The sequence below is a fragment of the Motacilla alba genome, chromosome Z (genome assembly GCF_015832195.1).
Source record: "Motacilla alba alba isolate MOTALB_02 chromosome Z, Motacilla_alba_V1.0_pri, whole genome shotgun sequence".
Taxonomy (NCBI): domain Eukaryota; kingdom Metazoa; phylum Chordata; class Aves; order Passeriformes; family Motacillidae; genus Motacilla; species Motacilla alba.
Window position 1 is genome coordinate 27,994,053 of NC_052046.1, and position 16,434 is coordinate 28,010,486.

Genomic DNA, 16,434 nt, shown 5'->3' on the forward strand with positions numbered 1-16,434 from the left:
AAAAGAATTAAAAATATGAAAGATGTGTAAGAGATTAAGGTACTGGGAGTTCCTTATCTAAACTACTGGGTGCATTGTAGATTAGGTTTTAGAACAGCTTTGCAGCTATTTGTTCCCTCCAGAGAAGTCAATATAAGTTGGAGGAAATAGAAAATAATATAGTGTGTGACTATTCATGTGTGATGTGAAAAAAAAAATATATCCTCTCTTCTTTCCTTTCTCTCTATAGATCTGCAAAGCTTTCTGAGAGCTGCATTCTGACATTCTGGTCCTATGATGGCCATTTCCACAACCTTGACAAAGTAATTACTTTTTTCTTGGTGGTCTCATCCATAGCATGAGGGAAGCAATTCTCTATTATAAGAAAAGCATCCAAAAATCCAAAAGCTATTTGGAACAAAAATGTCATTATTTAGAGATCTTGAGAGGACCACTGTAATAATTTTAAACATTATTTTCCTTCTTATCTATCTTCAAATGCAGCCTAGTACTGACACAAATTTCTCTATTGAAAAAGTTTTAAATGAAAAGGGCATATATAGACTATTTGTCATTCCCATTATGTCAATATAAAGAACAATTGAATGTTTATGTTACAAAATAAAACTGTGCCACTGGGAAAAAAAGGAGACTTTTGAATTTTATAATGGAAGAGTAGAAGAATTTATTATAAAGTTTAGGTATTTACACAACTGAGAGTCTTTTAAAAGACATGGAATGTATCTGACAGGGATGTTTGCTGCATGGAGCAAAATACCAGATTACTAGCTGTATTTTTGAGTCAAGTAATCATATTCTTCTGGTTCCTATGTTTTCACTTGAATCAGACACATCCAAGAATGAAAATCCTTAAATCAATATGATCTTGTATTAGAAACTAAAATACAGGAATTAATACTTTCAGAAAAAATATTGACCATTTCAATTAATTGCCTATCTGTTGGAGAAATTATTTATTATAGATTATAGGAATAATCTTTCTTCACTTAAAAAAATATCAGAGAGACATAAAAATAAGAATATTAATAGAAAGTTGATTTCCTACTTGTATTTCCTGGTGTTTAATCCACAGAAGCAAGTTTGGGGTTTTTTTCAAGTTAAGACTACATCAGTGCCATGAAAAGATTATATCTGTAGTCTGGTCTATCTATTGACTATCTCTTTCTCACATTGTTGAACATGGTGACTTCTTGCCAACTTTTTTCTTTTGAGCAGATATCTGATGCAGTTCTGCATGAATGAACATTCTTGTCCTGTGAAACTTCTTTCTCTCAGTCTCGCATATCATTCATCTTTCCTTCCAGTAGTAAGAACCGATCTGTCTCAGGGATGTTTCAAACCAAAAGATATGTCTCACTCAGAGCTGTACTGGCTTGGACATTAATGACTGCTCCAAAGACAAAGGATTCCTGCTGCAGCTGGTGATGGGACCCCAGGGAGCATGGTGGGTGGCTGTACAGCTCCTCTTGGACAGACCAGCAGGGATTCCTTCAGTGTGGCAGCTGCTGTGCCATGTAACTTCTGGGAAAGTGATATGAAGCTGGGGATGTCCTGAGCCTTTTTCCTCCAGGCTTCCACGTAAAAGTAATCTTCAAATCAAAACACCCATGAAGTTGCCACTGTGTTTATTGAAGTTACATTCTTTAGTAACTACATTTATTGACAATTTCTGGAGTTTCCTATTCAGATACTGTAGTCTCATCTAGTTCACAGAAAAATAATTGTCATTGTTTAAAAACAATGCAACCTGAATTGTTGATTTTTGTTTCAAATATCGCTCACTCATTTCTTTTGATGGTTTCATTCAAGGTGCAGATGTCAGCTGAGTCCAGATTTCCATCTGTGCTGTCTATACTGAAAATTCTTGTTGTATGCTAAAGGTCCTTAACAAAAATCATAGGATCCAGGAAGGCAGGGCGAAAACACATTTAGCTCTAGCAGTGCTTCACACTGCTAAGGTCATTCCTGGTTAGAGAGTGCAGTGCATTTCACACCCTGATAACATTTTAATATACATGTATCATTTTAAAAGGGAAAAAAGAAAGCAAACCAAACAGCCAAAACCACTCTGTGTTTCACAATCTGTCACAATTCTTTTCTTCATTATGTAAATCTTTCTGAAAACTGATAAAATTTAGGGAATGAAGTCACTATCATTGTCAACACAATTCTGTAGGATTAGTACAAGAATGGATAAAACTAAAATCTATCTCTGCTCCTTGAAATTTACTATCAGTGAGTATTCTGGCTGTCATACCTGTACAGAAAACATCCCTGGATGAAGAACAAATGGTCCCTCTCCAGCTTATTTTAAGTGTATCTGTAGGTCCTCCTTCTCTTCCATTGTGTATTTCTAAGATATACCTAATATATACAAATATACGGAGAAAATCGTTTTTCTTTAATACTTGAGGGCAAAAACAAAGCATCTTTCTAAGTCTTTCACCAGCTACTCTGGACAAATGTACCTGGGAATCTTTTATCCCACTTTACCTTTTGTTGTTATGGTGGTTTTTTAGGTTTTTTATGTACTCTTTGATTTTATCCAGGGTTATTTTTTCTAAACCAAAATACAAGGACCTCCACCTCATCTGTTTTCAAACTCATTTTCTAAGGGTAGCCTGCCATGCAGCATGACAGGCATGATGCAAGTAGATCGTCCAAGCTGAAGGGGTTATTAGAATAGTTTCATGATTTTCACCAGCCCTACATGAGCAAGGTTGTAGCTGAGATTTGGGTTTTGACTTGCATCTTCTCTGGCTGTTCATCAATATAAGCTGAGGACAGTGCGTCCTCAGCATTCTCAACATATTTACCTTAGTGCAGCACCGTGGTAGAGCTGCCTCTAATCTTCAGTGGCCTGAATTAAAGTATCTGATTTAAACATATAAGCCGGATGATTTCTAGTCCTACCGTTTTGGGGAATTGAGCTGGGTCTGGAGAGCTTGTTATTAAATAAACAACCTTGCCCTTGCCATGGCAGTGAAAGTAGGAGAGCACCAAATGCATCCCCATTACATGGCCTGCTCCAGACTGTTGCAAGAAGACAACTCAACTAGGAAGACAGACAAAATTTCTGCATCTAATAGTTTACATCAGCTTTTATGATGTTACTCTTCCATTTACTCTCTTTCTTTAGGAATTTACTAATTCAGAGTTGAGGTATTAGACCTTGAATTGTATTACAAACAATGAAACAATTTCTCTTTGGCCCTTCCACCCACATAAATTCAGTGGGCTCCACTGTGGTTTTAGTGAGTACGTTGACATACCGTGGGGAACAATGTGACTTTTGGAAAATCTTTTGCTGGTTACAAGGCTAACATAATTTAAAGGGCAGTACATCAGAACCTTCCATGGAGAAAACAACTCAGGGTGTGACTTTCTTTGCAAGCTGAGAGACTAGTCCATTTAGGTTAGAATTAAAACCATTGTAAATGTGGAATACACTTGTATTTTCTATCATATTCAAGGTTTCACTTCTATTTTTTAATGGAAGGATAAATCAAAGACCATCCCACAATTTTTTTTCAGCATCCAAAACACTCTATTTGAAAAATCTATTTAAATTTCTGTTTACTTTGCTGGTATATTCTGCTGAGCAAACTGGTCTATTCTGCTGAATTCCCAAAAGGTCATATTCAGGTCTGAAATAATGCAACATAATTATGTCTTTTACTCAGGTTTTTAAAAAGACTTGCATAGCCAAGAATAGTAGAAAGGGAAAAAACCCAACTACCGAACTCTAGGCTTCTAGCATGAAATTTGTCATGTATTTTGTCTCATGTACCAGATGATCAATTTGGAAGCCAGGAAACACACTAGTATAAACTTAATTTACCAAGACAGTACATGGCCCCTTTTAACTGGATTAAATATTTTGCAAATTATGATGAGGTCTTTGTTTTGCCATATCACTAAAAGGCTGCACCCCTAAAAACAGTAATTCCTTGGTTTAATATGCTACATTGCAATGAAAATTAAAAATGAGAAAAAATAGGTATGGAATGAAATCAATTTCTAATGATGGAATGTGTGTTTCTTTACATACAGATAAATAGCAGCAGTTTACTATTATGTACAATCCCCAATAATAAGAGCAACCTCCCACAAGCAACACTAACCAACTGCATTTTCCTTTTCCTGAATAGAAACCAAAATAAAATCAGTAAAAATGTACTGGTTGTGAGAAAACAATGACTACATCTGTAAAAGGACCTTAATGCAGCCCTGCATATATACACATAAAGGTTTCAGAATTTGAGAAGGAAAAAAAAAACAAACAATGGGCTATGCAGAAGACAGGAGAGAAATCAGAAGTAGGAGGGAACAGGTCACAGTCTTTTAAACATGAACACTTTTTGCCATTTATAGTGCAGAATTACAACATCATTGGAAGAGGTAGAAGGTCATTTTAATCACCATCCAAATGTGAAGTTTCAGGTTGCAATAAGCAAACAAAAATGATACATTATCACATATGTTCTTATGCATGACAATTTCATATTCTGGTTATTTGTTTGCACGTTTTATTTATACCAATAAATTCTGGTATTTATTTGTAAAATAATATAGTTGTTACAAGATAACTAAATTGATAACTAATGGTTATTGGGGAGTGTCATTTACTTTCCAGCACTCCTATAATTGTTTTAAATTTACAGTTCATGTACAGTTCACTTCATAATAGAAGAAGTTGAGCATTTTATTACACATGTTTATCATTTTCAGTATATTTTACTATATTTATGTAATTGCTATTACCTCATGGAGATATGTAAACTGTTTCAGTTTCTTTATTCATGATTGTATTAGTTTTGCTAGAACAGTGCCATGCACAGAATAAATTCTAACAAACTAAGCCACACTTAACTGGATCACATTCAAACCACATATTACTACACAGCATAAAAGCTAGACAGGTCATCTTCTAAAAGGAATACTATCCCAGTAAGAAATAGTACTTCATTCTCTTCTGCATCCCTCACTAGAGTAATTGTACTATGGTCCAATTACAAGATATATTGTAAATATACAATCCTTTCAGAAAATAATATCTAGGCGTTACAAATATTACAAATGTACACAGAGACCTACTGCGATAGCAACTGAAAATACAAGGTTTTAAACCCTCTCTTTACTCATAGAAAAGCAAGGATACATGAGATTTAAATTGAAGGAAATAAACCATCTTTTTGCTGGTTTGAGTACTTCCTGATTGCACTACCTGGCCTAATGATCCATTTTCCAAAAGAACAGGTAGGAAGAGTAAGGTGGACAGCACAAAGGAAATAAGAAACTAGAAAGAACTCTTATAACACCTGTGGTTCTGAAAGAAATTAAGGAGGGACTATTCAAATGCTTTTATACTTCCAAGGCATACTTCTTTATATATGCCATATCTCTGCTCACATGCCTTGGGTTTTGTAGAGGGTTTCAGCTGTTTTGGTTTTTTTTTTAAATAAACTTCACATTTTCCAGAACAAGTGGTGAGCATGTGAAGAGGACCACACTTGTTTCCATATGAATCCATGATTTTCAGCCTAAATATTTTGGAGGACTCATTTGATTTTTCTTTAAAATCAGATTTTAAAATGTTGGGAGTTCAAAGGAACATGACTGAAGCAAAAAAAAAAAAAAAAAAAAAAAGGAAATATGGGGACATTGGGTTAGTTGGAAATAAAATTTCACTCCTTTTTTCCTTGATTAATTTTGGGGTCACAGTTAACATCTTACAGTGATGTTTCAAGAAAATCTGCCATTGTCTTACTCATGATGCATAAGCCCAAATGAGAAAAGAGCATAGGGAAAAATATTTTGCAGTCTTTCTGCAGCCTTCCAGTTTTAAAATCCCTTGAGTAGACTGAATGGACAAGAGCACTGTGGGAGCTTGAAAGCTACAGTAAAATTTAGCTCAAGAAATAATGAGATTCAGTTTTTCAGATTCTATAAAAGAATAAGAGAGACTTAGCTGGGCCAAAGATATTACTCATTCCATCAAAGACACCAGTATAAAGATGGTCTTGACTCAGATTCGGACCCAAGTTTAAATAGAGGGCTTTTGCTTTTGAAAATAAAAAATGGATATTGATTTTTCTAAAAAAAAAAAAATAAAAACAACTCAGTAGGTCTCCAAAGATCATTCATTTTGTTGAATAATCAGTTCTTTTAAGGGAAAGGAAAATATAACCCAACAGCTTTAACCCAGTAATTTTCAACCTTTCCATTTGCAATCAGTTCAAAGACTGAGGAAGTACATGTTGCATGACCATTTCTTCAGGTGTATGAGGTTATTCTTTGGAAGGATCTTATATTTAAAGTGAAGGAAACTTACATTTAAGAAGTTCCTACTACTCTAAATGTGTGATTTATTTCAGGATTTTTTGGTAAATGAAAACCACTGTCAGAAGAAAGACTCATTTTACCTATCCAGATTTTTTTTTAATAATTTTTACAAATTTCTTCTGTCAATATTTAAATTGGGAAATTCAAATACTTATATTTGACTGGAAGCTAAATGTTGTTTCTGTTGTCCACAGAAGCCTAATTGCTTGTGTACATTCCCCTCTGGTGGCAACTAGTAACTATTACAAAAAAGGGGACATAAAAGGGGACATACTGCAGAAGGTAAAGAGAAATAAAAACTAGTTCACAAAAAAAAATCTTTATTTTGCATTGTAAGGCTTCAAACATTTAGAAAGAACGAGCTTCTTTAAATATTCTTCAGCATAGTTAACAACTTCTCTGCTTAACTTCACCTCATCTTCACTCAGAAACAGCGAAAGAGAGAATGTCTGCAAAAATAAAGTTAGGATAATAGAAAACCTTATAACAGCCAACTTTTCTGGAGTATTTCTTACATTCTTACAGTCAACATTAAGGACACTTCTTACTGTTTTGTTAAATATTGATGACTAATGAAAAACATGAAGCTAAGGAGTAGTGTCTCCAAAAAACTCTTTGACAGCGAATCTCAAAAAAGTAAACAATTATCTATTTGAGGATTATTTGCATAAGAGAAGTCAAAATGCTTTTTAAAAAAAAGATATTCAGCAGGGGCAAAACAGCTGGTGAAATTACATCAGCAAGAGTCAGGGTTAGTATGGGAAGATTTACTGGACCCTTAGTATTTGATTTGTCTGTCAGCATCCCAGGAAAGCCAAGACCCTTGTGCACTCTGCCAGTGTCCCACTGGGGGACCTTCACTGAGCAGTCCTGCTGGGTGGGAGCATGGTTCCACTGACTCAGTCAGGGAAACCAGCAGTGTAACGGAGACCCCTCAGCAGATCTTCCTCTCTTGGAGCGTGTTACCCACTGCCAACCACTGCTAGTTCCCTTGAAGGACACACACCGACAGTTTATAGAATAACACTCTTTATTCATGTAAAATTGTGACAGCTTAAGGTTCAAAGGCAGTTGGTGATAGTGCCTGACTGGAAAAAATGTATTCAAAGTAATCCACAGACAAGCTCTAATCCCCGGTAAAATGTTCTGCCAGCAGAGAACATGCTTCTTGCGCAACAGGTATCACTGTGGGGGAGAAGACAGGTTCAGCCCATTGACTGATCCCAGCAGTTATGATGGACTCTTCCCTACCTTTTCCCCCATTCTCGACTTACTTTTGTACTATTTCTCTTAGATGCAGCTTGAATGACTCTAGTCACGCATACCTTTGTTACTGATTGGTGTAAAGTTCCCTCACTTTGCTATAAAGATACAGCTGTATCTGGAGAAATTTTATATTGTGCCAGTTGCCAGGAAGAGTAACAACATGACAGGCTTTCATTATACTATACAAGCCGTATTCACAAGTAGCCCTGGTAAAGAGTGACTAACCATGTCCTTGCTGAACGACCTACTGTTAAACACCCAGGTTGTGATCAGCTGTGATCAAGACTCTTTTTTTCACTTCAGTGAGTTTTTGAGGCTTCTCATCTAATGGTAGTGTCAGACTGTTGGAACCCAGGACGTTCCTCTGACTGCTCAGGATGGCTTGAGCCCCGGTCAGGGGGCTTGGAGACCCTGGCATGCAGCCGAAGGCACCTGTGACTTTGATTTTGACCCATGGAACAAATTACCAACTTTGTATGAAGAATTACAAGTCATAAAAGTTTATGTAGCATAATAATAGTAGACACAGGGTGAAAAATAGAATTTTGGGATTTTAGAATGGGGTTTTGGGGTCCCAAGATGGAGGAATTTGGGCATGCCCTGTCCTTCTTCTTTCTCTCTCCTAACCCCCATGTTCTGGGTGATGTTGGCACTTTTGGATTGGTTTAGAGTAGAGACAGGCTATCTAACATACGTGATAGGTATTGGAAAATAATTGTAAATATAGTCTATGTAGTTTTTAGTATAAAAAGACAACATAAGCCCGGGGCGGGCAGTGTGCCTTGGACTGACCTGCTGAACAGACCTCAGCAGGTCAGAGAAAGAATGTAAGAGATAAGAGAAAACAAGCAACCTTGAAAAATACAGCTGAAGAGTTTTGACTCCTTCTTCAACTGCCAGGCTGCGAAAAAGAGACTTTTTAACGCCTCTTGGGGTCATCTCGACACCCAGAGTCTCAACATCAGATGAGGTTATTACATACTGCTATGGACCATCCCCAGACACGTTGAATGTGGACCTAACTTCTCTCATTCCTATCTTTATTATTATTCTCTCTTCTTCCCCTGTGGTATAGTACACATATACACACTTTTCATCTGCTTAGTGTAATGCCCATCATTTGTGCTTACAGGAAAGGGCTTTGTATGAGTTTCCTGCTCTCTTCCCTTGTCTTTCTACTTGAAGCATTTGCTTCCATGGTTTTCAGTCAAAATTTCGGTATTCTAAACTCTCTTACCATAACAGGCAGAACAAAAGAATTTTGTGATGTGCTGCATTTGGCTAATTGTTACTGTCATCAATCAACCTACAAAAATCATATATATTTAACTGGCAGGATGAGCTGGGTATGCTAAATGAGGTGCACAGCTCAACCTGCAAGTAACTTTCGGTTTTGTCTTTATTTTGTATTTTCAGCAAAATCACAAAGCTTCTGTGTGTTGTCTGGTTGTCCATAATTATTTTTTCATTAGACCTACATTTAGCCGTTGTTGTAATTTGCTGGTATCAAAATACGGAGCTGAATGCTGGGTATGTGGTCACATTGCACAGCAGACTTTTTTCTGTTAGGTATGATGCTCCAATGTCCTTGTCATTTTGTAGCTGATGGTTCTGCATAGAGTAATCAAAATTTGCTTTTCCACAGTAATGAGAACTCCACTTGACACTCATTGGGCCCCCTTTTGGAGGGAAACAGCAGGCAGAAGTAAGTTTGGGGAGAACTATTTAATAGGCGTTATTCTTAAACCTTGATAAGTTAGAGAGATAGGCAATCACCAACTGTATGAATTTTAATTTGGGCAAGTGTTGGATTCTGCACCAGGGGACAGTGCAACCCCAGTTTCTAATACAGATGACAGAACAAGAGGCTGAAGAGAAGTGCTGTGGAAAGAGACCTGGGTGCTCTGATCAATGGCAAGTTGAATGTGAGTGAATGGTATGTCCCAGCAGGCAGAAGGGCCAAGTGTGTGCTGGGATGCTTTAGGCACAGCACTGACAACTGGTCAAAAAGGAGATTGTCCTGCTCTTCTCCACACTGATGCAGCCTCAGTTTGAGGACTGTGTGCAGATTTGGGCACCACAATATGTAAAAGATAATAAGCTATTAGAGAACATCCAAAGGTGGGCCATGAGGATGGTGAAGGGTCTGGAAGGAAAGCTTTACACTAACAGATTGAGGTCATCTGGGTTTGCTCAGCTTAAAGTAGAGGAGACCTCATTGTGGTTTTCACATTCTCACAAGGAGAAGTGGAGCAGCAGGTACGGATCTTGTGACCAGTGACAAGACACAAGAAAAAGGCCTGAAGCTTAGTCAGAGCAGGTTTACACTGAACACCAGGAAATATTTTTCACCCAGAGGATGATTGAGTACTGGAACATGCTCTCCAGGGAAATGGACACAGCATCAAGTCTGACAAAGTTCAAAGAACCTTTGTCAACGCTCTCAGCTGATCGGATGTCCTGCACGGGGCCAGGAGTTGGACATTGAAGATACTGATGGTCCCTTCCAAAGCAACATATTCTATGATTATATGATTTCTGTCTGCTTCTGACTAAGAACTTTTAGGTTACAGGGTAATGGTGTTCTACAACAATTTCATTCAAAATGTCCAAGAAGTACATCATTAAACCAAGTCCCCATATGTACATACTTTCTATATCTTTCTGTCTGCAATTTATTAGTATAACATATCCACATTTGGGTTTGGAGCACTACATTGAAATTAAGATTATTGGGGTAATTATAAAATTAACAACATTATTATTGTTCTCATTTATGATGGGCAGTCCAGAACAATGCCTTAGTGAACATAAGTAAAATATTAATATTTTCCTTTAATACAACCTGTAACTTATCATTTAGAAGAGAGGACTCAAGCACAATCATTAAGTTCTTCAACTTTGTGAACTCCAAAAATTTGCAGAGGTGCATTTTCAAAACACTTCAGGAAAAGCCATAAAAAGTGTTCCTTCTAAAGGGAAGAAAAATTAGGAAAACCAGATGGTAAAAAAAGGAACTTTTTTCCCTTTCATCCCAGATGGAAATAGAAAATTGCTGTCCTGTGGCTCTTCATGTATGACCTGTGAGAAATCTGCTGATGTGTGTACTTCATGTCCAGAAGGTAACATTTCAGTTTCTGGATAAGTTTGTAAACGACTATAGTATTTCATATCCTACATGCTTCCAGAGAATGTTTTTGTCAGTGGTCACTATAAAGTTTCTCAACAGCTTTAGAGGCAATCAGACAACAAATGATTGAATTCAGGCAACAGGGCATGCTCTTGGCAATACAGGTCAAAATATTGTTGATGGTGTTCCTTTCCTTTCAATTAAAATTTGTACATATCATGCAGGAATTACTAAATAGGGATTTCTTCAGTGAGATATCCTAGATAACCCTGATGATTCCTTCTAACTGTCAATATCAGTGAAGTCTGAGCAAAATATTTTGGGAAATATCTTAAGAAAGCATGTTTTATCCATGCTTTTAAGAACCAAAGTTGAATTTTGAGAAGTTGAAAGTTTTGTTTTGTAGCCATCCAAGGCAGAAGTATATGTCTAATTGATGTCTTTACACCCCTGGGTTGCTTCTTCTGCCAGGAAAATTTCTTAACCATGATACCTGTATTTCTCTGTGCCCTCCAAAATATTTTGGCAACGTTGCAAGTGGAAAGTGTGAGAAGTGCGGGCATGACTGTGAGGTGTGCTCTGACCAGTGGCACTGTCAGAAGTGTCAGGCTGAACAGAACCAGCTGCTCTTCCTCCACAAAGGCAGATGTTTGCAGGAGTGCCCTGAGTAAGTAACCCCTCTTATATAATCCCTGATTTTTTTTTCTCTGTGTTCTTTCTCTTTAAAGTTCAGATCCATTATTAACTTTCAAGGAAGAATTTTATGTAACACATGCTTCCAGAAATTAAGGTAAATGTAGTTTTCAGACTGCCTGAATAAACAGTACTTTCTTTTGGTTAGAGAAAAAATAAAAAAATCAAAAGTGAAGGTAAGACATTAAATCCTATGAAAGATGGAACAGCTCTGAATGACATTAATAGGAACACGGTACTTCATGGCAAATGATAATAAAGGTTCTAGACATCTTCCAGTTGTTCCTTTCTCCAAGTAGTACAGAGGGGAGATATAAACTCAGACAGTGAACACATTAGAGTCCTGATATGTAAATATAGTGCTTAATCATGTGTGTTTCTCTCTTAGGCTTATATTCATTTTAATATATTTTTATACATGAAATTTAAAAATATTCCCATGTGATTGCAATAGGTATTAGATCAGGAATATGAGTAGATCAGGTTCCCTCTTTTCTATATTTTTTAATCAGCATTCATCTTATGTATATACATATAAAACCAATGCCATGCAGAAAAAAAGCCTTGCTTAGTTAACCCTTTTTCTTCAGAAAATTGTGAAGCTCCTGCTTTTCTTGCAATCTCTCTGCCACTGCCTTCCCGGTAATTTTGTCGAATAAGTCAATGAGGGCCAGTGGAACAGGTTGTCTTCATGAAATGTCAGTGAGTGCAAGATAATTGCAATAAAGCCAACTGTAGTCCAGAAACAATTTTTAATATTAGAAACTGAGGCATACAACCATTAATTGTGTTTTGACATTAATATGCCTCTTGTCAGTACCAGTTTCCCAGTTATCCTGCCTAGAGTCAGTATAATATAATTAAAACTTTTTATATACCACTAGTCATTTCAGATGTCATTATCCCCCATTTTTTCCCTAATTCAAGACTGTAAATAATAGCTTCCCATCACTGAGCAAAATTCACAGGGTTTAAACTCGAGTTTCAGACTGAGATAAAGTTCTTGAGACAGAACTACTTTCCACTGGAGCAAAAAATTAGACTATTTATTAAGGGGGTTGGCTTGGGTTTGGGGACATGTTTTTAAGGGATAAAAAAGGGATAAAGGTTTGACTTACCGCATGATTAATTTCTGACAGAGGAATTTTGAAAGACTGGGCTAACTGGGTACTCAATATTGGAACAAGAAAAGATCACAGGACTGTGAGAAGTAGTTGCAGGACATTGATAGAAGTTGGAGGATAAAAAAATATGAGAATAGGTAGCAGGCATGGCTCCTCCTACCTTTTCTCCAACCTTGCTTCTAATGCATCTCCTTAGAATTTCTTTGGAAAAATCATGCCAAAGAACAGAAGGAGAAGCACCCTTCTATAAGGAGTAACAAATTTGTTAATGTAAAGTACATATTGTGGGAATTCTTTCTGTCTCAACTTCTTGTTTAGTTGTCATCAATGGCTCTGTGGATTAGCAATCATCTAAAAATGTCAACTTACCCATCCTTTAACCTTGCAACAATTTGAATCTGAGAGCGTAGACAGATTGAATTCAACATCTCTTCTATGTATCTTCACCTGAAGCAGAGGTGCAGATTTTTTCTGTATTTATGACTAGTACTCCCAGCTGTGGCTCTCCACATTTGCTCTCATACCACAGATACCAGCAAAATGTACTCCCTCTTTGCCATCTCTAGCCTGGTGTCACTAAGGCAAGGTGCTTTTTTTTTTGTTATTTTCAATCCCTGCCCTCATTCTTCCCACCCTTCACATTTCCAGAGTCATCTCTTCTCCTTCTCCTCTCTAGAGCCACTGAGGTTACCCTTCTCTTTCTTTCCTTGATATCAGTATTGCAGGTCAGCTGCACAAGACTAGAGATGGCGTGTTTTCCCAAATGTTATATATATTTCTATCTTATGTAAGAGGGAAATAAAGACATAAAGACAGTTCAACATAACTTAAACAGCAGGTACAAGAAGAAAGGAAAGCCTTTACATAGCATTAACCATATATATTTTCTGCTTTCAGACACAGGGGAAGTTAAGTGGAAGATGGGCAAAAAATTGTGTGAGAAACATGTTCGATCTAGTGAAGTGCATGTGCTGGGAGAGTCTCATTTAGAGTTGTAATTCTCATAGCCTGGAGTGACCAACAGTTTGCTTTGTGGTTTTTTTTTTTTTCATTCCATAGGGGATATTTTAATGATTCTGAGACTTGCAAGGCATGCAGTGGATCCTGTAAGACATGTATGGGAAGCGCCACCCAATGCCTGTCCTGTAAAAGTCCTTTGCTTCTGGAGCACCAGGAATGTAAATCTACTTGTTCAGAGAAGCATTTTGCCTCTGAAGGAATCTGCAAACATTGCCCTGAAATGTGTCAGGAATGTATTCATGATGAAATATGCACAGGTATTACAAAGAACTGCTGTAGTGTAGAATAAAATCCACCTGGATCTGTCTGAAGAGAGACTGGCAGAAAACCAAATCCAAATTCAGTAATGTGGAGAAAAAAAAAAAAAGTGATGTGCATATTATTGTTAATCTCTAAAATAGATTATGATGAGACTAAATGTATAATAATGATCGGTAAAGATTTCTCATTGCTTTGCCTGGTCCTGTGGTTCTTCAGAGATTCCTGCTAGTTTGATTTTATTTTTGATCTAGTGTATCCAATCTTAAAAACTTGGATATGTGCAGCAACGTGAAATACAGAATCTTTCTTAGCTTAGTTGAACTTCACACCTCTTTACCATTTTTGCAAATGACCACTCCTGTTAGAGAAACAAATCCCTCTAAAGAAGGGTGTTAGGAAATTCTTTGGTACCCAAGTGAGGCTAAATGGGCCCCCCCCTCCAAAATTCCCCCCCTCCCCCCAAATATTAAGGATGTTTAATACTGAGCAAGCCATACTAGAAACATAAACATGGATGAAATAACCAACAATCAACAAACCAAACCATAAACAAACATATTAAACCCAATACTCATAATAAAATAGCAACTTAGTCATAGCTCTAGGCAAAGACAACCATTTAGGTCAATACACTCTAGGTAAACTCATATTTCAATAATAAACTGAACAAAACTTCAGATATTCATTCCTGATTTTGCAGGAAGTTCATAATGCAGAAAAATGTCAGAAAAAGCCCGTTTATATGTTAGTCAAATGGTTTGGTTAATATCACCAAAGCTGAGCAAGTGACTTTGGTTAATATCACCAAAGCTGAGCAAGTGACTTTTTTTCAGAGTTTCTTGCTGTAACACAGAAGATACCATTTGAGGGTTGGACCAATGTAGGTCTTTTGGAGGAGAAAGATTTGAAGAAGACCTACCTTCTCAAGGTGTTCTGATGACTTCTGTGATGACACACAATCCGGAATGTAATGTTTCCTAGGACTTACTGACTCTCACACTTAGGTCAGAATTTGCTGCCCATTTGCTTACCGATGTTCTGCTGTCCCCTGCAGAGTGTATGGACGAGTTTTTTCTGCATGACGGGAAGTGCGTGCGGGAATGCCCTTCACACTTCTACCCGGAAGACAAGCACTGCTTTCCCTGCCATGCCGACTGCAAGGACTGCAACGGGCCAGATTCTGATGACTGCACAGCATGCACTTTCAGCTTGTTTGTCCTGTACAATGGCATGTGTTTTGAAGAGTGCCCTGAGGGGAGTTACTATGAAGAAGCCACCCAAGACTGCCAAGGTTGGCAACTGTTGTTTTCCCTAGAAGAGTACTGAGATACAAGTGGGTTCTGTTTAAGGGTCACCCCCTAAGGGCCTGCATGTGACAGCTAATGTTATTACCAGTGTCTTGGATTTGAAGAGGATAGCCAAGGCAGAAAAATAATCTGGCTTATTGTAGGACAGCAAAAATTGAAGAAAGGGGAGAGGGAGGTTGCCAGGATACACATGTTTATTATTCAAGGCAACCCTTGTGGTAAAATGCTGAGAATGGCTACAGAATTGCTGAGAATTGCTAAGCAGTGTTGATGCAAAAGCAAGCCTAAGGAACTCCTTGGATAAGATTGAAAATTATTTACCACAGGCTTTCATCCTGAGATTACAGCTGTTCCTTCAAAAATTAAAGCTGTAGTAAGACTCTGAGACAAATTCAGAAAAGGTGAAATTCCTACTGTTTGTCCTTTTCAGCATGCAACACAACATGCCAGACTTGTTCTTCTTCCACCACCTGCCTAACTTGCAGAAATGGATGGATATTGAACCATGATGGACACTGTATGTTATCTGGATACTGCTCTCCCACTGAGTACTACCTTGAGGAAATTCAGACCTGCAAATCTTGCCACAAGAAATGCTTCCACTGCTCAGGACCTACTGAATATCAGTGTCTTAGCTGTGTAAATAACTGGTATCTTCTCAGTAAGTATCTCTCTACGGCCTCTAGATATCATTCTACACTGAAAGCATATTTGCAAAGCATTTTTGTCATATTTGCAAAGCATTTGGGTTGCATCAACCATTCTAAATACTGTAAGGAGGACATGACAAGTCATTAAATTGTGCAGAGATAATTTCTGCAGCAGGGCTATGCTGAAACTCTGTGAGGCAGGGCTTGCCAGGGCTCACAGCACTAATGCAGGATTTCTAAATAGCAACAAACACCATGACTGAACGAAACTTGCATGCTTCACTTACTTGGTATGTACTCTTCCTATTGTTTCTTACAAGGATTTTAAAAGAGGGCTATCCTTAGGTTTGTTGTTGTTGTTACTGCTGTCAATGTATCTATAAAAGGTGCACATTTTCATGTCGGCTTCTTTAATCCCTGCAGCAATCTGATGAGCAAAGGAATACTTAAACAACTGTTAAAAGGGATCACTAAGTCAGCATCTAATGGGTGGCTAAGGTGCAAAATTACTCTCCTGACTTTGGGGCAGAGAGTAGGTTTAAGACTATACAGTCTCAGAAACAAACAGGAAAAAATTTATAAAATCCCCACAATATAACATTTTTTTTCTACATGTTCTTCTAGAAGCAAACAAAAAT

The 16,434-nt window shown here is 37.4% G+C and overlaps 1 protein-coding gene and 1 long non-coding RNA gene across 10 annotated transcripts in view; one reads left to right on the forward strand and one right to left on the reverse strand.

Moving 5' to 3' along the window:
- The window catches only part of LOC119696151, a 45,012-nt gene extending 30,111 nt beyond the window's left edge, over positions 1-14,901 (reverse strand). For 2 of the 3 annotated variants that reach the window (XR_005255502.1, XR_005255501.1), the window contains exon 1: positions 14,759-14,901. This is a non-coding gene — a long non-coding RNA (uncharacterized LOC119696151). Of the gene's footprint in view, positions 1-12,927; positions 13,006-14,758 lie in introns of all 3 variants that reach the window. The other variant, XR_005255503.1, reaches the window with a different exon arrangement.
- Positions 1-16,434, forward strand: part of PCSK5 (proprotein convertase subtilisin/kexin type 5) — a 222,544-nt gene that overhangs the window by 198,279 nt on the left and 7,831 nt on the right. For 5 of the 7 annotated variants that reach the window (XM_038125785.1, XM_038125787.1, XM_038125790.1 and 2 more), the window contains 6 exons: positions 9,257-9,316; positions 10,650-10,733; positions 11,213-11,408; positions 13,618-13,835; positions 14,894-15,130; positions 15,577-15,807. In XM_038125785.1, the coding sequence (XP_037981713.1) occupies positions 9,257-9,316; positions 10,650-10,733; positions 11,213-11,408; positions 13,618-13,835; positions 14,894-15,130; positions 15,577-15,807 (1,026 nt within the window). The remainder of the gene's footprint in view (positions 1-9,256; positions 9,317-10,649; positions 10,734-11,212; positions 11,409-13,617; positions 13,836-14,893; positions 15,131-15,576; positions 15,808-16,434) is intronic. The other 2 variants (XM_038125786.1, XM_038125788.1) reach the window with 1 other exon arrangement.